This window comes from Schistocerca americana, chromosome 7, assembly GCF_021461395.2.
Source record: "Schistocerca americana isolate TAMUIC-IGC-003095 chromosome 7, iqSchAmer2.1, whole genome shotgun sequence".
Classification (NCBI taxonomy): Eukaryota; Metazoa; Arthropoda; class Insecta; order Orthoptera; family Acrididae; genus Schistocerca; species Schistocerca americana.
In genome coordinates this window covers 476193874-476221509 of record NC_060125.1, presented here as the reverse complement: position 1 = coordinate 476221509, position 27636 = coordinate 476193874, and the positions used below count along the sequence as shown (strand labels likewise).

Below are 27636 nucleotides of genomic sequence, written 5' to 3'. Positions count from 1 at the left end.
CAATCATATCTGTAAATAATATTTTTGTTATACTCTATAAATTCTATGCCAATAATTAACTCTCATTTTGAAAGATGACTTCTGAATAATACTGAATAATCCAGAATGAGCTTTTCACTCTGCAGCGGAGTGTGCGCTGATATGAAACTTCCTGGCAGATTAAAACTGTGTGCCCGACCGAGACTCGAACTCGGTACCTTTGTCTTTCGTGGGCAAGTGCTCTGCCAACTGAGCTACCGAAGCACGACTCACGCCCGGTACTCACAGCTTTACTTCTGCCAGTACCTCGTCTCCTACCTTCCAAACTTTACAGAAGCTCCCCTGCGAACCTTGCAGAACTAGCACACCTGAAAGAAAGGATATTGCGGGGACATGGCTTAGCCACAGCCTGGGGGATCTTTACAGAATGAGATTTTCACTCTGCAGCGGAGTGTGCGCTGATATGAAATGTGGTGTCACCGCCAGACACCACACTTGCTAGGTGGTAGCTTTAAATTGGCCGCGGTCCATTAGTACATGTCGGACCCGCGTGTCGCCACTGTGTGATCGCAGACCGAGCGCCACCACAAGGCAGGTCTCGAGATACGGGATAGCACTCGCCCCAGTTGTACGGACGACGTAGCTAGCGACTATACTGACGAAGCCTCGCTCCTTTGCCGAGCCGATAGTTAGAATAGCCTTCAGCTAAGTCAATGGCTACGACCTAGCAAGGCGCCATTAGTAACATGCATGTATCTAGAGAGTCTCACTTGTATCGCCACAATCTCCAGATGTACCAAAAGGATGGATTAAAGTTAAGTATTCCAGAAGCTACGTACTTTTCTTTATAGCATTCATTACGTATCCTGTTTCAGACCTCACGCCATCCAGCTTTAGCTTTGCGCGTGCCTTTCGGCTTCCTCTCATTGTGTCTAGGCTGTCTTGCTACGCCACAACATTTGGCGACGAGTCAACGAAAAGGGTCTTGTTCTTTCTAATTGCTTACATTTACTTGTGTCATGGCTTCGCCAGATGTACTGTCCGAATTTTATCGCTTGCAGAATCAGCAGACGCAGGTGTTATTGGATGCCCTTGGACAGCTCGTCCAGGGTCAACGTGCACTGCAAAACGATGCGGCCGCCGCCGCTCCACCGCTACCGCAGCCACAACTCGCAGTTGCTCCGCCTTTTAGGCCGTTTGACCCAGCTAAGGAAACATGGACGGAGTGGTCACGCCAGTTTGGATTTCATCTCGCCGCCTACAGAATTCAAGGCAACGAGCGGCAGCCTCATTTATTGTCGTGTGTAGGGGTGCAAACGTACCATGTGATAGTGAAATTATTTCCCCGACGCGACGTAGCAACTCTGTCCTACGAAGAAATTTTGTCGGCATTGGACGCCTATTTCAAGGTAACAGTTAATGTAGTTGCAAAACGGTATACTTTCTTTCGTACGAAACGTACGGCCGGTCAAACTAATAGGGAGTGGGTTGCAACATTGCAAGGCCTTACAAGGGATTGTGCTTTTGAGTGTGAATGTGGACTCCCTTATTCAGATACTATTGACGTGATGCAATAGCACAGAACGTTTCTGATGTTCGTATATGGGAACAGATTTTGAAACTCGTCAATCCCTCCCTTCAACAAGTGATAGACATATTGGATAGACAAGACACGCTGGACTTTGCTCAGGAATCATTTGCAACTTCGCCAGCCGTTGGTAACATTAACCGGCCCGCCGGGCGCGCTGCACGGCCCGGTAAACTGCCCTCGCACACGTCCACGCAGCTGCCGCCACGCTCTAAACCAGGTGTGCCGCGCAAGCATACAAATGCAGTGAAATCATGCCCGCGGTGTGCTACTAGACATTCGCGTGAAAATTGCCCGTCACGCCAAGCTATTTGCTTTTTTTGTAATAAGAAAGGACATGTTCAAAGTGTTTGCCAGAAAAAGCTCAGAACAGACAATCACAACCATTCCAGGCCCTTTGCTTCGCGCCGGAATCGAACCAAGAATAATCAGGCTCGTAAACCTTCGCCCATGGACGTTCATGTAGTTAATTCCACTCCGTCCAGTGCCACTTTCTCTAACAGTGACTGTGTTCGTCCCACAAAAAGTGTGCGTCGACGTCGCCGGATATCACGTCAAGTCGCGAGTGATTCTGTACCAGTGTCTGTTCCCGTTGCACACAACAGTCGCTCTTGTCGTCAGCAGGACAATAAACTTTTTGTAGACTTGGACTTTGAAGGCAAAGTGATACCATTCCTGCTCGATACCGGAGCTGCAGTTTCATTGATCAATCACAACACGTACAAACAACTGGGCAAACCTCCGTTGCATGCCGCAAATGTTCAGCTCACTAGTTATTCAGGACAGCATATCCCTGTGTTAGGACAGTGCAGCCATCTTGCAACATACAAGGGACAAACAAAACTTGTGTCATTTTACGTTCTTCGTTCTTCTTCTGCAGTGAACTTGTTTGGTTTAGATTTATTTCAATTGTTTAACTTGTCTATAGTAAATCAAGTCCTATCTGTGAAATAGACTGTGCCTTCCGACAGTGTTTCTCGTCTGTGTGAAGAATTTGCAGACATTTTTGCACCTAGCCTTGGTTGCGCTAAGAACTATGAAGCGCATTTGGAACTGAAAGTAAACGCGCAACCGAAATTTTTCCGAGCGCGCAATGTTCCCCACGCATTGCGTGCTGAGGTCGCAAGAACATTAAACGATTTAGAATCACAAGGTGTGAGTGAATGTGCGCAATGCCTCTTCCATTTCAGCTCCGCTTCATCGCTTACGCCGTACAGGTGTTCCGTTCGTCTGGACGACGGACTGCGACCGCGCTTTTCGCCAGTTGAAATCGGCGTTGCTTTCAAATACTTGCCTTACGCCATTCGATCCCCAGAAACCCCTTTTGTTGATGGTAGATGCATCGGATTTCGGGATCGGTGCTGTGCTTGCGCACAAAGATGGATCGCATGATCGCCCTATTGCCTTTGCGTCCAAATTGCTCTCGTCTGCGCAAAGAAATTACTCGCAGATAGAGAAAGAAGCTTTGGCTCTCGTCTTTGGTGTTACAAAGTTCCATGATTTCTTGTATGGTCGTCACTTTACCATCATCACAGACCACAAACCTTTGACATCGCTTTTTCATCCGACCAAGCCTGTACCTCCGCGTACAGCGCAGAAATTCATTCGCTGGTCTATTTTCCTCTCGCAGTACCACTACGATATCTTGTATCGGTCCACTGCTAAGCACGGAAACGCCGATGCGTTGTCCCGTTTGCCTGTTGCTGAGGATAGAGCATTCGATTCTTCCGAACTTGCTTGCATGTTCATTGATGCGGAAACTGATGACGTGGTCAAATCGTTTCCGATTGATTTTCGTTGTGTGGCTGCAGCCACAGCTGCTGACCCTGTCCTTGCTAGCATTTTGCGTTTTGTTGCTACGCAATGGCCTTTGTCAAAGTCACGGATCGAGGATCCGCTGGTTCGCCGATTTTTTGCTCACAAGGAGAGAGTTATTGTACGACGTGGTGTTTTGTTGTTGCGTTCTGATAATGATCAGTCCAGAGTCGTGGTCCCACGTTCGTTACAGTCCTCTGTCTTACGGCTTCTCCATCAAGGACATTGGGGTATAGTGCGAACGAAACAACTTGCTCGTCAGCACTGTACTTGGTTTGGAATCGATGGTGCGATTACGAATATGTGCTCTTCTTGCATGGCGTGTGCCGAACAACAATCCGCACCGCCGCGGAAATTCTTTGCATGGCCAAAAGCCACTTCTCCTTGGCAACGCTTGCACATCGATTTTGCTGGTCCATTCTGGAATGCTAGGTGGTTGGTTGTGGTAGATGCCTTCAGTAATTTTCCTTTTGTTGTCCGGATGTCTTCCACGACGTCATCTGCCACCATCCAAGCGTTGTCTGCTATCTTTTGCATTGAAGGTCTTCCGCAGACTATTGTTTCCGACAATGGCCCACAATTCATGTCCGCAGAATTTCAGTCATTCTGCCAGGCCAATGGTATTCAACATCTGACATCCGCGCCGTTTTCGCCTCAGTCAAACGGTGCCGCTGAACGATTGGTCCGGACTTTCAAGTCACAGATGTTGAAGTTGAAAGAGTCGCATTCTCGGGAGGACGCATTGTTGCTCTTTTTGTCATCGTATCGCTCTCAGCCCCGAGATGGTCGCTCGCCGGCTGAATTGCTCCACGGTCGTCCTCATCGAACCTTGATGTCTTTGCTGCATCCGCCGCATCAGGTTCCTGTGCAGCGGCAGCCACCTGCTTTTGCTCCAGGCGACGTTGTATTCTATCGCAACTATCGAGGTTCACGGCGTTGGCTCGCAGGGCGCATTCTTCGCTGCCTCGGCCGCGCGATGTATTTGGTTTTGGGGGCCTCTGGTGAGGTGCGTCGGCATCTCAATCAGCTGCGCCTCTGTCGTCGCACGGGTTCTGCCGCTCCCCGTCTGCTTTCAGCGACGGTGCCGTCCGGTCAGCGCCCTGGGGACCCATCTACTGCCTCGCCTCATCCCCAGGTGTTACCGACGATGCCTTCCATTTTGCCCCATGGCGACGCGCCGCTGCCGCCTCCGCCGCCGCCGCCTGTCCTCCAGCCGGCGCCGCCCGCAGTGGACGCTTCGCTGCAGCCGCCAAGCGCCTCCCTGGGTCACGCGCCATGGAACTCTTGCCCGCTCCGGACCACATGACGTCATCGCGCATCGGATACCCCGACGCAATGGAGGTCGACCCTTCGGCCCCTCCTGTATCTTTACGGGCGCATACACCGCATGTTGACGTGCACCCTGGACTAGGTTTTCAGGCGTTTCCTAGATCCCCTCAGACCGAATGGCCGGGTGTGGGTGGCACAGCCTCGCCTGTTGTTAGGCTCCCCACCTCATCGCATACGTCAACATGGGGTCCTCCCCACGGCGGGCGGAAGCCTTATAACACGACCGTTCGCCGATTTGCGGGGGAGGAATGTGGTGTCACCGCCAGACACCACACTTGCTAGGTGGTAGCTTTAAATCGGCCGCGGTCCATTAGTACATGTCGGACCCGCGTGTCGCCACTGTGTGATCGCAGACCGAGCGCCACCACAAGGCAGGTCTCGAGATACGGGATAGCACTCGCCCCAGTTGTACGGACGACGTAGCTAGCGACTATACTGACGAAGCCTCGCTCCTTTGCCGAGCCGATAGTTAGAATAGCCTTCAGCTAAGTCAATGGCTACGACCTAGCAAGGCGCCATTAGTAACATTGCATGTATCTAAAGAGTCTCACTTGTATCGCCACAATCTCCAAATGTACCAAAAGGATGGATTAAAGTTAAGTATTCCAGAAGCTACGTACTTTTCTTTATAGCATTCATTACATATCCTGTTTCAGACCTCACGCCATCCAGCTTTAGCTTTGCGCGTGCCTTTCGGCTTCCTCTCATTGTGTCTAGGCTGTCTTGTCTAGACACAACATGAAACTTCCTGGCAGATAAAAACTGTGTTCCCGAGCGAGACTCGAACTCGGGACCTTTGCCTTTCGCGGGCAAGTGCTCTACCAACTGAGCTACCGAAGCACGACTCACACCCGGTACTCACAGCTTAACATCTGCCAGTACCTTGTCTCCTACATTCCAAACTTTACAGAAGCTCCCCTGTGAAACTTGCAGAACTAGCACTCCTGAAAGAAAGGATATTGCGGAGACATAGCTTAGCCACAGCCTGGGGAATGTATCCCGGATGAGATTGCCCGCAAAAGGCAAAGGTCCCGAGTTCGAGTCTCGGTCGGGCACACAGTTTTAATCTGCCAGGAAGTTTCATATCAGTGCACACTCCGCTGCAGAGTGAAAATCTCATTCTGGAAACATCCCCCAGGCTGTGGCTAAGCCATGTCTGCGCAATATCCTTTCTTTCAGGAGTGCTAGTTCTGCAAGGTTCGCAGGAGAGCTTCTGTAAAGTTTGGAAGGTAGGAGACAAGGTAGTGGCAGAAGTAAAGCTGTGAGTACCGGGCGTGAGTCGTGCTTCGGTAGCTCAGTTGGTAGAGCACTTGCCCACGAAAGGCAAAGGTCCCGAGATCGAGTCTCGGTTGGGCACACAATTTTAATCTGCCAGGAAGTTTCATATCAGCGCACACTCCCCTGCAGAGTGAGAATCTCATTCTGGAAACATCCCCCAGGCTGTGGCTAAGCCATGTCTCCGCAATATCCTTTCTTTCAGGAGTGCTAGTTCTGCAAGGTTCGCAGGAGAGCTTCTGTACAGTTTGGAAGGTAGGAGACAAGGTAGTGGCAGAAGTAAAGCTGTGAGTACCGGGCGTGAGTCGTGCTTCGGTAGCTCAGTTGGTAGAGCACTTGCCCGCGAAAGGCAAAGGTCCCGAGTTCGAGTGTCGGTCGGGCACACAGTTTTAATCTGCCAGGAAGTTTCAATACTGAATAATGTTTTATAAAAATATAAGAATACTTTATAACTGGCCGATGAGTGCCCATAATTACCGCAATCAGATGAGTGATGAAAAATGTTTTGTAATATTCAATACTGGCTATATGTTTAGTAACTGGCCAATGAATGCCACTGTTTCTTATATTTTAAATTTGTCTTATGTCAAAAAATGGTTCAAATGGCTCTGAGCACTATGGGACTCAACTGCTGAGGTCATTAGTCCCCTAGAACTTAGAACTAGTTAAACCTAAATAACCTAAGGACGTCACATACATCCATGCCCGAGGCAGGATTCGAACCGGCGACCGTAGCGGTCTTGCAGTTCCAGACTGCAGCGCCTTTAACCGCACGGCCACTTCGGCCGGCTGTCTTATGTCACTTACATGCTATTATATATGAATACCAGTAGCTTAATGCTACACTCCTTAGCTCCTGTTTTGAATGATGGCTTCTGATGGTTTGTAACTGGCCAATGAGTGCCAATAATTACCACAATCAGATGAGTTATGAATAGTGTTTTGTAATATTCAATACTTGCTACATGTTTAGTAACTGGCCAATGAATGCCAATGATTAGTATAACTAGATGAATTATGTAACTGGTATGCCATTAATTAACTCTTGTTTTGAATGATCACTTTTGAATAATGCATAAAAATGGTTTATAACTGGCCAATGAGTGCCAATGTTCACTGTAATCAGATGACTTATGAATATTATTCTGTAATACTTCATACATAGTAGAGAAATGTTTAGTAAATAAGCAATGAGTGCCACCAATTACTCAAATCGGTTGATAGACTAGTGTAATTCTCAGTGATGACTAGCATAAGACTTAATGTCCTTCACCTTCTAACCTAATTACCAGAAATTACTGCAATATCCGTTCGTCCTGTCTATCGTTATGATCATGGAGCACTATATTTGGTTTCAGCACTAATTCTACATTGGTGAAAGAGTGTGGTGTTGACACATCATGCTGTCCACCACCTTGAACAATGGAGATGTTATTATGGTTCCACTGTTTGGTGTACGTAATGTACTACCAAATGATAACATTGAATATTAATACGACATTTCAGTGTCTTGGCTACACTGATTAATACTTCAGGGAAGAGAACTTCAGATTGTCTCACTTGGTGTTGTGCTTCTGTAGAAAGATATGAACCTTCAGTGCAGCTACGTGGAACCTACTGTGCTACAACCATGATGCAATCCTTCCCTTTCCTATCCTAGTTCTTGTAAAATGGTAAAAAATACTACAGTGCGTATGCACTTTATGTCATTTGTTAATATGTTTTGTACTCATTTCGTACACATTTTGTCATTGCTAGATATATTCTGTACTACAGTGCATATGCACTTTATGTCATTTGTTAATATGTTTTGTACTCATTGCATATACATTTTGTAATTTCTTGATATGTTCTGTACTCAGTGCATGTGCACTCTATTTCATTTCAATTACTCTGTGATTGTAAACTTAGTTAATTAAGAAAAATTTGTTGCTCATGGCAAGTCCAATTGACTCACCATCGCTGCCAAATTTTTGCCCCCCCCCCAGTGGATGGTTATATGTAAGAGGTCCGAGCAGATGTAATACAGATGTAATTTTATGCAAGAGGTCCGAGCAGATGTAATTTCGATGTATTGCTCATGCGCTGCCTGCGATATGCAAGGTATAAGAGAATCGCTGACTAGAGAGCAGTATTGACTCAGTACGAACTGTGTAGCGGTAGCAGTAAGTTGTTGCTAGTCTGCACTTGTGTGGAGTCTGCTCTGCTCTGGTTTGGTGTATCGTGTTGGCTGGCCGGTCGCGGTGCAGCGATGCCGGAGCCTGAGTATTATTGTATAAGGTAAAAAGCAGCCTCGCGCATATCTAGTAATGTTATGTGAACTCCGATGTAAAAGTTTTAAAAATGTTCTAATAATAATCTTTGTGATATAAAGTAATTTTTTTTACAAGCATTCATTTCAATTTAAAGAATTTACTAATTTCTCCAATCCATGATCATTCCGATTGTTGCAAAAGAAAAATCAGTTGCTTCCTTTCATAAATGACAAATCTATCGGCCAGCATTGCACAGAGCTGTGCCGAAAAAAGGTTACTGTAAGAGCAGATAGTTGGCGACTTTATTGAGGTAAGAATTTTGCTTTTTTTATTCAGAATGATCTTACAGGGCCATGACGCAGCACTGCTGTCGTCCAAAATTTACCAGGTTACTGAATTAATTTTTTTATTACGAGGTTTAGGAATTTTTCTGTTCCGAGCTTACATTAAATGGGAAACAAATTTTGTGTGGAGGTTAAATGTGAATGAATTTCTGCAGGGAGGTTATAAATGGAAACCAATTTTGTTCTGAGGTTACACAAAAAATAGAATCGTATTATTATTATTATTTATTAAATTTTGTGGGGAGGTTACACCACTTATCCGATTTACCTCTTTCTTTTTTTATCTCGTTATATGAAGTTAAGTTTAACCCATAGAATACTTTAACTATGCAAAGACTGGCATCCATGTAAATGTTCAGTCTTTTATAGTGTATAGGTTTACGTATGAGCAATGGGCATAATAACATACAAATTCGATTAAAGAAAAACAAAAGAAAGTCTGTGCAGTCCACGCGAGGGAATCAGCAGGCAGTGAGCTCGTTAAGATGTATGTTTGATACTAACAGACTTCTTTGAGCCACAAATGATCTCTTTACTTCTGACTGACTCTTTACTATGACCTCCTTGTATGATCTATCATCTGTTATTTACCGTTAATGTCCACTCACCCTCAATTTTAATCCCACTGTTGAAACTTTCTTTCATTTCCGTTATTGTTTCTTGAATAGCAAAGGCTAAAGTTGCATTCCTGTGCTACACAGTTTATAATCCGAGCATTTCGTTCTTGATTTTCCGTGATGGATGGTGCTGTGATAGATGGCGTTGTAATAGTCACAAACATATAAGTATGTGGTATCACGTAACATTCCGTCAGTGCGGATGGTATTTGCTTCGTGATACATTACCCGTGTTAAAATGGACCGTTTACCAATTGCAGAAAAGGTCGATTCGTGTTGATGTATGGCTACTGTGATCAAAATGCTCAACGGGCGTGTGCTATGTATGTTGCTCGGTATCCTCGACGACATCATCCAAGTGTCCGGACCGTTCGCCGAATAGTTACGTTATTTAAGGAAACAGAAAGTGTTCAGGCACATGTGAAACGTCAGCCACGACCTGCAACAAATGATGATGCCCAAGTAGGGGTTTCAGCTGCTATTGCGGCTAATCCGCACATCAGTAGCAGACAAATTGCGTGAGAATCGGGAATCTCAAAAACGTCGGTGTTGAGAATGCTACATCAACATCGATTGCACCCGTACCATATTTCTATGCACCAGGAATTGCATGGCGACGACTTTGAACGTCGCGTACAGTTCTGCCACAGGGCACAAGAGAAATTACGGGACAATGGCAGATTTTTTGCACGCGTTCTATTTAGCGACGAAGATTCGTTGACCAACAACGGTAACGTAAACCGGCATAATATGTACTATTGGGCAACGGAAAATGCACGATGGCTGCAACAAGTGGAACATCAGCGACCTTGGCGGGTTAATGTACGGTGCGTCATTATGGGAGGAAGGATAATTGGCCCCCATTTAATCGATGGCAATCTAAATGGTGTAATGTATGCTGATTTCGAACGTAATGTTCTACCGAAGTTACTACAAGATCTTTCATTGCATGACAGAATGGCGATGTACTTCCAACATGATGAATGTCCGGCACATAGCTCGCGTACGGTTGAAGCGGTATTGAATAGCATATATCAAGACAGGTGGATTGCACCATACCATGGCCCGCACCTTCACCGGATCTGACGTCCCCGGATTTCTTTCTGTGGGGAAAGTTGAAGGATATTTGCTATCGTGATCCACCGACAACGCCTGACAACATGCGTCAGCGCATTGTCAATGCATGTGCGAACATTACGGAAGGCGAACTACTCGCTGTTGAGAGGAATGTCGTTACACGTATTGCCAAATGCATTGAGGTTGATGGACATCATTCTGAGCATTTATTGCATTAATGTAGTATTTACAGGTAATCACGCTGTAACAGCATGCGTTCTCAGAAACAACTGGAACAACCGAAATAAAATGTTTAAACGTACCTACGTTCTGTATTTTAATTTAAAAAACCTACCTGTTACCAACTGTTCGTCTAAAATTGTGATCTATATGTTTGTGACTATTACAGCGCCATCTATCACAAAGCGAAAAAAGTGGTCCAATTAAAACATTCATATTTCTTTACATACTACACGAATATGTAATAAAAATGGGGGTTCATATTTTTAAAAAAACGTAGTTGATATCCGTTTGACCTTTGGCAGCGCCATCTAGCGGGCCAACCATAGCGCCATCTGGTTTCCCCCTTCAAGCTAGACAAGTTTCGTTCTTTGTAGTTTTTTCGTTTAACGCTCATTTCGTGAGATATTTGGCCCGGTCACGATCGATGGACCACCCTGTATAAGCACCGACATGTGGGAAAAGGATTACTGTGCCATTTCTATCATTCCGACGTGCGTGTGGTAAATGCGGAAACGTTAAATATGGCGATGTTATTATCAAATGCGACCACACAAAACCAACGTGCTGTTATCCTTTCCTTGGCTACCAGAAGACAAACACCAGTTGACATCCAAAGGAGAATGGTGAATGAAGATCTGTTATTCTTTTCCTTGCTACCAGAGGATATCCACCACTAGATATCCAATGTTCAAAATGTGTGTGAAATCTTATGGGACTTAACTGCTAAGGCCATCAGTCCCTAAGCTTACACACTACTTAACCTAAATTATCCTAAGGACAAACACACACACCATGCCCGAGGGAGAACTCGAACCTCCGCCGGGACCAGCCGCACAGTCCATGACTGGATATCCAATGGAAAATGAAGAATGTCTATGGGGCACCATATATGTCGAAAACCACCGTTGTAGAATGGTGCATCAGAATCCGCGCTAATCGCGATTCCACACAAGACACTGATCGATCAGGAAGGCCAACTCAAGTGGGAGATACTCGAGCACCCGCCCTATAGTACTGCACTCTCCCCATGCGATTATCACGCCTTCGATCCCTCAAAAAGGCCTTCAAGGGTCGACAATTCCTGTCGGACGAGGATGTGTAGCAGGTACTTACGGACTTCTTCATGCAGCAGAACACTGTGGTTTACCAAACGGTTATCTTCAATCTGGTGTGTCGTTGGGATGGCTGCTTCAATGCTCACGGCGATTTTGTCTATTTGGCGTATCGATTCCGGGCTGTACGGCCTTCGAACGGAAACTTTTTGGTTTTCCCCTTATACATTTTCACTATTATGGAATCATACTTCGTCGTCAGGCGTGGCATTTTGGTTTATTACTTCTACTACCGACTCTGTTCTCAACACAGTTTGCAGACTGCATTATCTTGTACCACCGTATCATCATTCGACACATAATTTGGGAAATATGACATCATAAACATTGAAATACATGAAAAAGTAGCTTTTACTTAAAATGGAGTGCAAATTACCCAGATGATATTCATCCAGTGTTTCATAATGGGAGCACTTCGCGACTTCTAACACACTTTAAGCATAATTTCAAAACTTTCCAAAATTTTCTCGCTTACATGCTTCGAGCCAAACACATTAATTCGTCTATAGTCAACATTTGAAGCAGTTTTACACATAGGAATTCGATTTTTTACAGAATCGGGGGTTTACTGATATACACTTGAAGCACAAAACTCACGCCGGCCGGTGTGGCCGTGCGGTTCTAAGCGCTTCAGTTTGGAACGGCGTGACCGCTACGGTCGCATTTTCGAACCCTGCCTCGGGCATGGATGTGTGTGATGTCCTGAGGTTAGTTAGGTTTAAGTAGTTCTAAGTTCTAGGGGACTGATGACCTCAGAAGTTAAGTCCCATAGTGCTCAGAGCCATTTGAACCAATTTTGAACAAAACTCACTGATAGAAAAAGGACCACTGTGCGCTGAAAGCCTGTTATGCGGGAATGCGGCTCAAACCGCCCATCGGGAACTCCCAGGCAACAACGCAGCTCTGTTGCAACCGCACATCGTAAACAATATACACAGCTGTACTCTGCCAAATGAACTTAGTAAAAGTGATGTATCATGTACAGGCCCGCACACAGGATTAATCGCAGTGGTTAGCACACTGGAGTCGCATTCGGGAGGACGACGGTTCAACCCCGCATCCGGCCATCCTGATTTAGGTTTCCCGTGATTTCACTAAATCGCTCCAGGCAAATGCCGGGATGGTTCCTTTGAAAGGGCACGGCCGACTTCCTTCCCCGTCCTTCCCTAATTCGATGAGACCGATGACCTCGCTGTTTAGTCTCTTCCCCCAAACAACCCAACCCCAACAGGATTAATTTGGAGGAGGGTGGTGACTTTTTATGTTATAATATAAATACAGATTCGAATAAACCCTTTAATCGATCACACAGTCGGACAAGAATTGATTTGCTGTTTTCATTTGCCTTAAATGATCTATAAACTCATCAATAGCTCACATTTCCGCAAAATTACTACATGAATGTTTATTTAATTTACAGCCTGGTTACCGAAGTATCAGTCTAACATACACTGAAGAGCCAAATAAACTGGTACAGCTGCCTAATACCACGTAGGGCCCCTGCGAGCAGGCAGAAGTGCCACAACACGACGTGGCATGGACTCAACTAATGTCTGAAGTAGTGCTGGAGGAAACTGACACCATGAATCCTACAGGGCTGTCTGTAAATTCGTAAGCGTACGAGGGGGTAGAGATCTCTGCTGAACAGCACATTGCAAGGCATACCAGATATGCTCAATAATGTTCATGTCTTGCGATTTTGGTGGCCAGCGGAAGTGTTTAAACTGGGAAGAGTGTTCCTGGAGCCACCCTGTACCAATTCTGGACGTGTGAGGTGACGCATTATCCTGTTGGAATTGCCCAAGTCCGTCGGAACGCACAATAGACATGAATGGATGCAGGTGATCAGACAGAATTCTTACGTACGTGTCACCTGTCAGAGTCGTATCTAGACGTATCATGAGTCCTGTTTCATTCCAGTTTCAAACGTCCCACACCATTACAGAGCCTCCACCAGCTCGAATAGCTCCCTGCTGACATGCAGGGTCCATGGATTAATGAGGGTATCTTCATACCCGTACACGTCCATCCGCTCGATACAATTTGAAAAAAGACTCGTCCGATCACGCAACATGTTTCCAGTCATCACCAGTCCGATGTTGGTGTTGACGGGCCCAGGTGAGGCGTAAAGCTTTGTGTCGTGCAGTCATCAAGGGTAGACGAGTTGGCCTTCGTCTTTGAAAGCCCATACTGATGATGCTTCGTTGAATGGTTCGCAGGCTGACACTTGTTAATAGCCAAACATTGAAATCTGCAGCAATTTTCGGAAGGTTGCACTTCTGTCACGTTGAACGATTCTCTTCAGGCGTCGTTGGTCGAGTTCTTGCAGCATCTTTTTCCTGCCGCAGCGGTGTCGGGGATTTGATGTCTTACCGGATTCCTGTTATTCACGGTACACCCGTGAAATAGTCGTAGGAGAAAATCGCCACTTCATCGCTACCTCGGAGATGCTGTGTCTCACCGCTCGTGCGTCGACTATAACACCACGTTCAAACTCACTTAAATCTTGGTAACCTGCCATTCTAGCAGCAGTAACCGATTTTACAACTGCGCCAGACATCATTTGTCATATATAAGCTTTGCCGACCGCAGCACAGTATTCTGTCTATTTACATATCGCTGTATTTGAATACGCAAGCCCATAACAGTTATTTATTTATTTACACGTCAAGTTCCGTAGGTACAAATTGCGTAGTAAATCTCCAAGGTCATGGAACGTGTCAGTACATAAAATTATAACATAAAAGTAATAACAGATAAAAATGAAATGTTTATGAACCCGAAAAAGTCAAGCCATAAGTTTCGGTAAACACAGTTAACAATATAATGCCCGCATCTCGTGGTCGTGCGGTAGCGTTCTCGCTTCCCACGCCCGGGTTCCCGGGTTCGATTCCCGGCGGGGTCAGGGATTTTCTCTGCCTCGTGATGGCTGGGTGTTGTGTGATGTCCTTAGGTTAGTTAGGTTTAAGTAGTTCTAAGTTCTAGGGGACTGATGACCACAGATGTTAAGTCCCATAGTGCTCAGAGCCATTTTTTTTAACAATATAATATAAGAATCAGCCTAATTTTTCAAGGAAGTCCTCAACAGAATAGAAGGAGTGACCCCTGACGAAACTCTGCAGTTTAAATTTGAAAGCGCGTGAATTACTGCTAAGATTTTTGAATTCTTGTGGTAGCTTACTGAAAATGGCTGCAGCAGTATATTGCACAACTTTCTGCACAAGAGTTAAGGAAGTTCGATGCAAATGCAACTTCGATTTCTGCTGGGTATTAACTGAGTGAAAGCTGCTTATTCTTGGGAATAAGCTGATACTGTTAACAAGAAATAACAGTAAAGAATATATATATTGAGAGGCCAATGTCAAATTACCCAGACTAGAGAACAGGGGTCGACAAGAGGTTTGCGAACTTACCGGTTATTGCCTGATCCGCCCGTTTCTGAGCCAAAAATATCGTTTTAGAATAGGAAGAGTTACCCCAAAATATAATACCATACGACATAAGCGAATTAAAATAAACAAAGTAGACTAATATTCGCGTCGAACGATCACTTACTTCAGATACCGTTCGAATAGTAAAAATGGCAGCATTAAGTCTTTCAACAAGATCCTGAACGGGTGCTTTCCTCGACAGTTTACTGTCTATCTGAACAACTAGAAATTTGAACTGTTCAGTTTCACTATTCATATGCCCATTCTGTGAAATTAAGACATCGGGTTTTGTTGAATTATGTGTTACAATCTGTGAAAACTGAGTCTTATGTGATTTAGAGTTAGTTTATTTTCTACAAGCCATGAACTTATGTCACGAACTGCACTGTTTGAAACCGAGCCAATGTTGCATTCAACATCCTTTACTACCAAGCTAGTGTCATCAGCAAACGGAAATATTTTAAAGTTACCTGTAAAACTAGAGGGCATATCGTTTATATAAATAAGGAACATGAATGGCCCCAACACTGATCCCTGGGGCACCTCCCCCCATTATTTATTCGGCGCTTCAGTGCAATACGCAGTAGAAAAGCAAATACTTCGAAAAATTCAAAGAAAATACTAGAAGTTAACAAAGTAAAATGAGGTCATCGTGGGGATCGAATGAAACTGTCAGTTATAGCGACAGGGTTCATATTAATATGGCGGTTAATGGACAGGTATGCCAATCTTTTCAGCCTCTATTCTTCCATTATCGAGCGCAAGTAAGTCTTCAGTCGACACAGGCAGCTAATACTCTCTTCCTCTCTCTCTCTGTCTCTCTCTCTCGTACACTGCAGCAGCTTGCAGACCACTCAGACTGTCCACGCGTCTGCAAGCCTCAGTCCTGCACATAATAGAAAGAATCTGGAGCAGGCTGGTTTGGGTTGGCCAGCGCTGAACTGGAGAGTAACTTGCTGCTCTGTGGCCCGTTATTGCATTTTTACAAGGCTCCATAGTCCACGGCGATAGCTGTACTCGAGTTGTGACCCATGGAAACTGACTCTGGCAACGTCGATTTTCCCTGGTGTCGATACTGACGGTACGCTTTAGTCCAGGCAAAGTGAAAGGAAAGGAAAGGGTAGCACCGACGTCCTGGCCATAGACGGGTCATTTGGCCCCGACTGACTGCCGAGTCTTCCTCAGCCAGTGGGTTAATCGAGATGCGGTATTTAGGGGCGTAGCGCAATGGTCTCCCGGCTGTTGTCGGCTTAGCAGACTGATACCGCAGCTACTAGACACAGTGGCATGTTACAAATGTCAGTCCCCGCACAACCTCGGAGTTGAAGCCCGTACCGTCAACCGTCACGCTGACAGGCTGTAAGAGGTCTGACGATATCACAGTCTCGTGAAAATGTGAACAATTCGGGGTTGAGATAGAGCAATTTCTTCGTTCTAATACGTCAGATACGTCAATTTTATCACTCATTAATTTATGTAATGACTCCACAGCCCCAAGCTTGTGGTATATCGTTGAGTTGATGTGGTACTCAGGATGCACACTTTTTCAAAATGATATTACTAATATCATAATTGTAATGTGTTCTCATCTGGGGTACTTCTCGGTATCTCACTGCTTCAAGAATTACTAAGTTACGAGTTCACCTTGAAATAGTCAGTTTCTGCTACAGACTGTGAGTACAATCATGTCAAAAGCATAGGATTTTATGGAAACCATCAATTCCCTAAATCAACGTCATCAGTCTAATGACGTCTTCTTCGACGGAGCGTTAAAGACTAATCTCCTTTCCTTACTTCCAACTTCTATCTCACTATGTATTGCGTACGCCCATGCAAATTAGTCTCAAACTTCTGGTACGAACGCGAAGCTACTTGTGTGTACCACTGCGTATTTCCCCCTTCCCCGCTCCAGTAGCGAATGATCGCACAGGAAGATCGATTGTTGTTAAGCCTCCCTATGAGCTCAAATCTGTCTAATTTTACTTTCGTGGTACGCTCCCGAGATATACGTGGGTGGAAGTAATATATTGCTCGAGGAAGTAATATATTGCTCCGCTCTTCTTGGAACGTACGCACTCGGACTTTAAACAGTAAACCACTCCTTCATGCACAACGTCTCTCTAGTAGCACCTGCCACTGGAACTGGATGGCATCTCACTGATCCTTTCGCTGTTAAGAAACTTTTACTTACCACGCTGCTCATCTTTCGATCTTCTCCGGTGCCTCTATCAATCGTGTCTAGCAGCGGTCACAGACTGAGCAGCAATACTCAAGTATCGGTCGAACGAGAGTTTTTCAAGCTACTTCCTTCGTGTGTGGACTACTTGAAAATTCCTCCCAATGAATCTCAATCTGTGATGTTCCCACGATTAGTTTGAAAGGTAGTTCCACTTTAAATCGCTCCGTTAGCATAATCCTAGATATTTAATGGATTTGACTGCTTCTAGAAACTGTTCGACAATCGTGCAATCATGTAATAACTTGTCTATATACAACAGCGTCGACCGCGAACAGCTTCACGGGCCTTTGCCGTTATGCACTAGATTATATACATATACTGTGGACAGCAACAGTACTGTAAGACGTCCTAGGGACACACCCTAAATTAATTTTACGTCTTACAATGTCTCCCCTTTAAGAATGAAATTCTGAGTTCTATTTGCTAGAAAATCTTAATCAAATCTCAAAACTAATGTGATATACCGCACATTGTTCATTATGCAACACTACATAACTGCGTCAAACGCCTTCCAGAAATTAAGGAATACGGCCTCAACAAGGGCTTTACTAACTACCGCCTTTTGAGTCTCTTGGTGAATAGTGCGAGCTGGGTTTCACACGATCGTTGTTTTCGGAACCCATTTGGATTCCTGGAGAAGAAATTTTCGGTCTCCAGAAAGGCCATAAGACGCAAGCATAAAGCGTTATCCAGTGTTTTACAACATGATAGTGTCGGTGATATATGCCTGTAGTTGTGCACATCTGTTTGAGGACCCTTCTTTAAAACGGGAATGGCGTGTACTATTTTCAGTCTGCTGAAACCCTTCGTTCCTCGAACGACCTGTGGTAGACAGCTTCTAAGTCGACCAATTTCTTTTGCATACTCTGTGTAGAATCGCATACACTACCTGGCCAAAAGTATGCGGACACCCCTTTGTAATGCGGGATTGACCACTAGATGCCACGAGAGGCGGACGCACCAGAATAAATGGAATAGGGGAGCTCTGTGTTGTCGCTTAAGAAGTAGTAACAGCAGAATGGGTCTGTAGGAGAACTCAGCGACTTCGAATCTGGACTAATCATTATATATCACTTGAATGTCCGCCACCGTAGCTGAGTGGATGCTGCATCGACTTGTCATGCCAGGGGGTCCATGTTCGATTCCCGGCAGGGTTGGAGATTTTCTCCGCTCAGGGACTGGGTTTTTGTGTCGTCTTCATCATCATCATTTCATCCTCATCGACGAGCAAGACGCCGAAGTGGCGTCACTTCAAAAGACTTGCACCAGACAGTCGGGTCTATCCGCCGGGAGGCCCTCGATACACGCCATTTAATTTTCATCGCTTGAATAACAAATCCATCAGGGACATTTCAGTCATTCTAAAGTTGGTGATGTGACCGTGAAGTGGAAACAATAAGAAACAGCCTCAGCTAAACCAAGACCAGGCTGACCTCATGTACTGGCGAACAGTGAGTGTCGAGCGTTGTGAAGGTTGGTTGTAGCGGATGGAGTCACTAGGGGTTCCAAAGTGCTACCGGCAGTCCAGATAGCACAATGACTGTGCGGACGGATTTAAAAAGAATGGAGTACGATGCTCAAGGAGCTCCTCGTAACCCACACATTTCTGTAGCCAACGCTGAGCGACGTTTGAGATGGTGTATAGGCGATGCCGCTGGACGGTCGATGTCTGGAAACGAGTGAACGTGTGATTTGGAGTGAGGTGTCCCGCTATATCCTGTGGTAATCCAATGGAAGGGAGTAGGTTTGTCGAATGCCTGGAGAACGTTACCTGCCAGCATGTGTAGTGCCAACATTGAAGTACGGAGGAGGTGGTGTTACACTGTAGAGATGTTTCTCGTGCTGATGATGTCTTTTTGTTTTTTTTGTTTTGGTTTTAGGGCGCAAAACTGCTATGGTCATTAGCGCCCGGTCCGTGACTTAGGAAACAGTAAAAAACCGAAATTGAAAACCAGCAGCAATGGGAACGAAAGTCATAAAATTGGAGAAACTAAAAGCAGAAGGAAGGCTTAAAAATCCTCTACAGAAAGGGGTTGGTTGTCCCCAAAAAAAGCTGCAAATGACTGACGTCATGTCACTGGCGCTAATAAACTTGAGAACGCGGTCGGCTGAGCGTGTGTCATCTGCTGAAATCGACGATATATCAGGCGATAGCTGTAGACGGGAGCGTAACGGATTAAAATAGGGGCACTCAATTAAAAGGTGTCTTACCGTCCACAGCTGAGAGCAGTGGGGACAGAGTTGGGGAGGATCGCCGCTTAAAAGATGTCGATGGCTAAAAAGACAGTGCCCTATCCGGAGTCTAGTTAAAATTACCTCCTCCCGACGACGCGTTCGGGAGGAAGAGGTCCAAGCACAAGGAAGAGCTTTCACGTCCCGCAATTTATTATGGGGAAGTGTCGACCAATGCGCTTGCCATAAATGAACAACACGACGACATAAAACGCTCCGTAGATCGGCGAAGGGAATCGATTGAATACCTGGCCGAAGAAGAGAGAATGCAGCCTTGGCTGCAATATCGGCCGCCTCATTTCCACAGATACCAACGTGTCCCGGGAGCCAGAGGAACGCCACTGAGACGCCCCCCAGGTGGAGCAAGCGCAGACAGTCCTGAATCTGGTGGACCAGAGGGTGCACAGGATAAAGAGCTTGGAGACTGAGGAGAGAGCTGAGAGAATCTGAGCAGATAACGTACTGTATCCGCTGATGGCGGCGGATGTAGTGGACAGCCTGGAGAACAGCGTAAAGCTCCGCAGTATAAACCGAACACTGGTCGGGAAGCCGAAAGTGATTTGGGGTGTCACCAACAATATAGGCACTCCCTACACCTAACGATGTTTTCGAGCCGTCGGTGTAAATAAATGTGGTGTCCGTCATTTGTGCAAATAGAGCAGCAAATGCCCGACGATAAACAAGTGAAGGGGTACCATCCTTGGGAAATCGACAAAGGTCATGGAGCAGGCAGATCCGGGGACGGAGCCAAGGCGGTGCTGTACCCCAAGTTGTCAAGAAGGTTTTAGGAAAGCGGAAGGAAAGAGAATGGAGCAGTTGACGGAAGCGGACTCCCGGTCGTAGTAGGGAGGAGGGGCGGCCTGCATACCCTACATCAAAGGAGGCGTCGAAAAAAAGGTCATGGGCTGGATTAGCAGGCATGGAAGACAGATGGCTAGCATAACGACTCAGAAGGACTGCTCGCCGATTGGACAGCGGAGGTTCAGCAGTCTCAGCATAAAGGCTTTCCACAGGGCTGGTGTAAAAAGCTCCAGACACTAAACGTAATCCACGGTGGTGGATAGAGTCGAGACGCCGAAGAATAGACGGCCGAGCAGAGGAGTAGACTATGCTTCCATAGTCCAATTTCGAGCGCACTAAGGCGCGATAGAGGCGGAGAAGGACCACTCGGTCCGCTCCCCAGGAGGTACCATTCAGGACACGGAGGGTGTTAAGGGATCGCAGACAGCGAGCCGAAAGATAGGAAACGTGGGAGGACCAGCACAGTTTTCTGTCAAACATAAGACCAAGAATTTAGCGACGTCTGAAAACGGAAGGTTGACAGGACCTAGATGTAAGGAGGGCGGAAGAAACTCCTTACGTCGCCAAAAATTAACACAAACGGTCTTACTGGGAGAAAAACGGAAGCCGGTTTCGATGTTCCAAGAGTGGAGGCGATCGAGACATCCTTGAAGACGTCGTTCAAGAAGGCTGGTCCGTTGAGAGCTGTAGTAGATCGCAAAATCGTCCACAAAGAGGGAGCCCGAGACATCAGGAAGGAGACAATCCATAATTGGATTGATGGCAATGGCAAACAGTATAACACTCAGCATGGAGCCCTGGGGTACCCCGTTTTCTTGGGAGAAAGTACAGGAGAGAGCAGTGTTCACCCGCATCCTAAATGTGCGCTCTGCCATAAATTCGCGAAGAAAAAGGGGCAGCCGACCTCGAAAGCCCAAGAGAACAGTGTGCGGAGGATGTCTGTCCTCCAACAGGTATCGTATGCTCTCTCCAGATCAAAAAATATTGCTACTGTTTGGCGTTTCCGGAGAAAATTGTTCATGATATAAGTGGAGAGAGCAACAAGATGGTCAACTGCAGAACGATGCTTTCGGAATCCGCATTGGGCAGGTGTTAAAAGACTGCGGGATTCCAGCCACCACGCTAAACGGAAATTCACCATACGCTCCAAAACCTTACAGACACTACTCGTGAGAGAAATGGGGCGATAGCTAGAGGGGATATGTTTGTCCTTTCCAGGTTTCGGAACAGGAACGACGATAGCTTCCCGCCATCGTCTGGGAAAAGTACTGTCGGTCCAAATTCGATTATAAAGGCGAAGGAAGTAACGCAGACTATGGGTTGATAAATGCAGCAACATTTGGACGTGGATACCATCCGGTCCTGGGGCGGAGGAGCGAGAAAAAGAGAGTGCATGTTGGAGTTCCTGCATGGAGAAAACAGTATTGTAGCTTTCGCGATTTTGAGAGGAGAAAGCAAGAGGTAGCACTTCCGCTGCACGTTTCTTCGGGAGAAACGCTGGCGGGTAATTTGAAGAGCTCGAAATCTCAGCAAAGTGCTGACCCAACGAGTTAGAAATTGCGACGGGGTCCACTAATGTGTCATGCGCGACAGTGAGCCCAGAGACCGGGGAGAAACTAGGCGCGCCTGAGAACCGTCGAAGCCGACTCCAAACTTCCGAGGAGGGAGTGAAGGTGTTAAATGAGCTAATAAAGAATTTCCAGCTTGCCTTCTTGCTATCGCGGATGACACGACGGCATCGCGCTCGGAACTGCTTATAGCTGACACAGTTGGCCAAAGTAGGATGGTGGCGGAAAACGCGGAGAGCACGTCGCCGCTCACGTATTGCATCACGGCATGCCTCGTTCCACCAAGGAACTGGGGGGCGCCGGGGCAATTCGGAGGTGCGTGGTATTGAATGCTCCGCAGCTGTAAGAATAACGTCGGTAATATGTGTGACTTCATCGTCGACGCTGGGAAAGTGACGGTCATCGAATGTCGCTAGAGACGAAAAAAGTGTCCAATCAGCTTGGGCAAACTTCCAGCGTCGCGGGCGCATGTATGGCAGTTGAGGCTGCAGTCTGACACATGGAAAGTGGTCACTCGAGTGTGTATCATCAAGGGCGAACCATTCGAAGCGCCGAGGTAGCGGAACAGTATCGACCGCAAGGTCCAAATGAGATAAATTTGTCGTGGAGGCAGACAAAAATGTAGGGACCCCAGTGTTGAGGCAAACTAGATCCGCTTGGTGGAAGACGTCTAGCAATAGTGAGCCACGTGGACAAGGATGTGGAGATCCCCAAAGCGGGTGGTGGGCATTGAAGTCCCCAACCAGCAAATAGGGGGGTGGAAGCTGACTAAGAAGATGAAGGAGGTCAGCTCGTGCCATTGGTGTGGACGATGGAATGTATACAGTACAAAGAGAGAACGTGTATCCGGAAAGGGAAAGACGGACGGCGACAGCTTGGAAGGAAGTGTTTAAATGGATTGGGTGATAATGGAGAGTTTCATGGAGAAGAATCATGAGTCCTCCATGTGCTGGAGTGCCTTCAACAGAGGGGAGATCATATCGGACGGACTGAAAATGAGGGAGCAAAGCGGTCATGGGGACGCAGCTTTGTTTCCTGAAGACAGAAGATGACCGGCGAGTAGGATCGTAAGAGGATCGACAATTCATCCCGATTGGCTCGAATACCGCGGATATTCCAGTGGATAATGGACATAGAGTGAACAGAAAATGGAGGAATGTGACCAAGGTCGCTGTCAACTCAACGACTGCTCAGAGCTTGCGACCGACAGCATGGAATGGCATTCAGCCGAAGGCAGAAGATCCTGATCCATAGGTTGGTTAGGAGCAGCTCCTGCCACCAGCGATCGGCCGGTTGATCGGCCGCCAGCAGTGCGCCTCGGCGACACAGAAGACGGCCGAGGGAGATTTCCGCCAGGTGGTGCTGTAGATGGGACACGCCTTGGCGGAGAAGGAGAGGAACTGGGTTTCTTTGTAGCCTTCTTGGAAGTATGATGTTTAGATGAAGGAGGAACCGATGGTTGGGAAGTGGCGGTACGTAAAAACTCTTCACGAGTATGCTCTTTTTTCGAAGTCTTGGTGTCTGACTTTTGGGCTCGAGATTTAGCAGAACCCGACGAAGGGTGAGCCAGAGAGTGGGCAGGCGAAAGTGGTGAGGTTGAACGGGCGATCTTTGCGCTGGCCGATCTGACGACCGTGGCACTAAAGGTGAGGTCACAAGTCTGCGTGGCCGCCTCCTTTGTTGGCCGAGGAGAAGCAAGGACAGTGCTGTATTTTCCTGTCTGAGGCACGGTGGGCTGTCGACTGGCGAATAATTTTCGGGCAGCAAAGGTCGACACCTTTTCCTTCACTCGAATTTCCTGGATGAGCTTTTCGTACTTAAAAACGGGGCAATCGCGAGAGGAAGCAGCGTGGTCACCCATACAGTTGATGCAGCGAGGGGATGGAGGTGGACAAGCACCCTCATGGGCATCCTTGCCACACGTAACACATTTGGCCGGATTGGAGCAGGACTGGCTGGTGTGATTGAACCGCTGACACCGATAGCAACGCGTAGGGTTTGGGACGTATTGGCGAACGGAAATTATCTCATAGCCTGCTTTGATTTTCGATGGGAGTTGAACTTTGTCAAATGTCAAGAAGACAGTGGGAGTTGGAATGATGTTCGTGTCAACCCTTTTCAGAACCCTATGAACAGCCGTTACGCCCTGGTCAGACAGGTAGTGCTGAATTTCTTCGTCAGACAATCCATCGAGGGAGCGTATATAAACGACTCCACACGAGGAATTTAAGGTACGGTGCGGTTCCACCCGGACAGGGAAGGTGTGTAGTAGTGAGGTACGCAGCAATTTTTGTGCCTGGAGGGCACTGACTGTTTCTAACAACAGGGTGCCATTCCGTAATCTGGAACAAGACTTTACAAAACTTGCAATTGCGTCGACACCTTTCTGAATAATGAAAGGGTTGACCGTGGAGAAGTCGTGACCTTCGTCAGACCGAGAAACAACAAGGAACTGTGGCAACGATGGAAGAACTGTCTGTGGCTGAGACTCAGTGAACTTACGCTTGCGAGCAGACATAGTGGAAGGTGAGGACAACCATTGCGGAAGAATCCCCCATGATTACCGGCGTCTCCGATGGCGCGCTCCTCCCTTGTGGGGGCCCTCTCTGAGGGCACTCCCGCTTTAGGTGATTGTTCACACCTCAGGTCACACCTCCCGACAAACGGACGGAGGGACCAATCGGCACTTTCGGAAGGTATCAGCTCGGATAATCACCCCTCCCTGGGCCTGGCCGTTACCAGGGGGTACGTACGTGTCCTACCTGTCCACCCGGGGCGGGGAATTACGCGTTACCCCGTCACCGGCTACGCATGGAAGTGCGTGGGTCGGCCTTCAGACACGCACAGGGAGGAAAAAAGAGAAAGGGAAAGGAAAGAAGAGGGGTCTCAAACGCCGCAGCAGAGAAAAAGGCAAAGAGAAGAGGGAAGGAAAAGAGAAGGACAGAGGAAGGACGAAGACTTGCAAGTGTAGAAAGCAAGGAATTTGTAACAGTTTCGAGCGTCTGTCTCCGGACGTAGGCACAAACCATACTCCCAGAGGGGGAGAAAGGGAAGGAAAGAGCCAGAGGTGAGGGGGGGGGGGCGAAGATGGGGGACGGGGAAGGATGCGGAAAGGGAGGGTATGCAGCCCGGAAAGGAAGGAGGGCCACATTAGCTCGGGGTCCTGTGCTCGCTACGCACGTATCCACAAAAGAGTTGTGGCTGATGATGTCGTTTCCTTATTACGTTTAAGAAAACACTAAATGGGGAAGGATTCTGGCACTTCTTACAGGATTGTGCACTACATACAGTAGAAGAACAGTTCGATGAATATGACTGCTTGTAGCAGCATGACAATGCACACTGTCCTAAAGGAGCTTCTGTGAAGCAATAGTTTGCGGACAATAACATTACTGAAATGGACTGGCCTGTCCAGAGTCCCCACCTGAACCCAATGGAACACCTTTGGGATGAGTCAGAAAGTCGACTTTGCTCCAGATTCCGGCACTGTGCATCACAACCTTCTCTGGTTCCGTTTCTTGAGAAAGAATGGGGTTCCATTCCTCCACAGACCCTCAGACACACCAGGGAAAGTAACCCAGCAGAATTCAAGCTGTCATAATGGCGAAGGGTGGCTACACTCCGTGTTAGTATCCACTAATAGGTGTCCAGCTACTTGTGATTAGATAGTGTAAATGTCCCATCAGGTCCAGTCGCCTTTGCTCTGTTCAGCGGTGTGGCACACCTACAGCGATGTAAGCCTTACTTACCCCTTATGCTTTCAACCTCCTCCGCGGTGAATCTGGGCAGCCGGGAGCGCGGTCTACCCTCTGCTATGCTGTTGGCGTCTACCCTCTCGCGCACCACGGCTGGGTAGTCACCAGAGGAGCTGAAGATTGGGTGCGCGAACAGACCCAGCTGAAAACCAGAAATCCTGCTCAGCGATAAGCGCAACTTGGAAGCAACACTCGTACAGCAAGAGAAACAGTGGAATCTAAAAGAAGACAAAATTATATTGCCATTTTCCCAGCTCTTCTCTGGTGGTAAAACCTAAATTTCCACTGACAGCAATGTCACGTTTATTAAAACGTCCCGAATTATTGCGTACCGCTCGAATAAATTTCTTGGAGAAATTCAGTGTTTCCTCCCCATCAACAAAGGACATCACCAGAGGGGAGAAGGGAGAGCAGGGGAGTTCCTGTAAGCAATTAATAAATGTGAAGGAAATCAGTTACCATCCTCAAACGCTTCAGTGTGACATTCTCTTTAAAATGATAAATGGTCTTCCAGCTGAGTTAATCCAGTCGAGTACACAGTTTTAACCTGTGCAGGTATCAAATAAGCCTGCACTCCGTGCAGAGCGAGCATTCGTACTGGAAACAGCCCCCAGAGTATGACCAAGCCGTTTCTCTGAGATGACCTTTTTACCCAAGAGTGCTAGTCCCACCAAGTATGCAGCAGAACTGTGAAGTTTGGAAAGAAGGAGATGGTACGCAGCAAAACTGTGAAGTTTGGAAAGAAGGAAATGAGGTACTGTCAGAAATAAAGCAGTGCGGGGAGAGTGGTCAGTCGTGCCTAGATGGCTCAATCAACGGAGCATTTACACGCGGAAGACTAACGTCCTGAATGCTGTCAGAACCATGCGCTCCGCTTACGATCTTCAGCCTTTGGTCCTGCGTAAAAACGCATCGTTGCTGTTGAAAGGGACGCGTAGCTGCACGGTCTCTGCATGTTTATTCAGAAGTACCTACAGGGTTTCAGAAGACGACTGTGTGAAAACAGGAAGACAAACAGAAAACAGACACACAACAGCGGATAGAGCATCTGTACAAGTTTTTAACACACTTTACGGTTTCTCAATATTATCAGTGCTTATGTCGTGAGAACGTCAGTATGTGTGTACAAATCCTGAAGTCACTGTTGCTGTAGAGCAACGGACACGGAGAGAGGCCTGTTTTTGAATCCGTTCGAATGTTCACGATCTAATTCGGCGCTACAATACGCAGACGCTTTTTCTACATGTTCTGACACGCCTACCCCATAGTAGTGCGCTCTGAGACTATCTTAGGCTCGTATTACGAGTAGAAAGTTATAGATACTCTAGTCACTTATGTGTCATTCTTTTCAATGTCTTGTGGTTTTTTCGCAGTCATCTTCTGAAACTATATGAATAATGTTTTATAATCTGACTCTCCATAGCGTCGCTGGATGACATTTCCAAATATTGCTCCTTATCTTCAATGTATTCCTCATGACACCACCCACAACTCTTCAGAGCTTGCCATGATTGTTTTGTTACACCCTGCATAACGTAAACAGTAACAGTCTAACGATTTCTCCCCATTAATAAAAGAGTTAGTAAGTCTTCAGTCTATTCACAGAGAGCTGCTTAGGAATCCAGTAAGCTGACTATGTAATCCTGAACGAAATTTTCACTGTGCACCGGAGTGTGCGCTAATATGAAACTTCCTGACAGATTAAAACCAGACCGAGACTCGAACTGGGGACCTTTGCGTTTCGCGAACTTTTTTCCCTAGACCTCTTCCACTTCACGCGTTGGCTCCTAACACCACTACTATCCCCAAAAACATATCTAGCCTGCAAAGAAAAACAATAGCTAGTACCACCGCCACTTTACCCTAAAAGCTAACTAGGACGGATGTTTGCCACCACTTCAGGCTCCACTCACGAACAGAACCGAAATACGCTTTTTATCGTTTTGTTAAAAAAGAGGGATAAAAGAAAGGACACAATATTTCTATTATATTTTATT

At 46.7% G+C, this 27636-nt stretch overlaps 1 protein-coding gene across 1 annotated transcript in view; it reads right to left on the bottom strand.

Annotated features, from left to right (window-relative positions):
- LOC124623026 (myrosinase 1-like) overlaps positions 1 to 27636 on the bottom strand; it is a 133665-nt gene that overhangs the window by 44751 nt on the left and 61278 nt on the right. The window contains exon 7 of the mRNA XM_047148817.1: positions 25634 to 25781. Coding sequence (XP_047004773.1) covers positions 25634 to 25781 — 148 coding nt within the window. The remainder of the gene's footprint in view (positions 1 to 25633; positions 25782 to 27636) is intronic.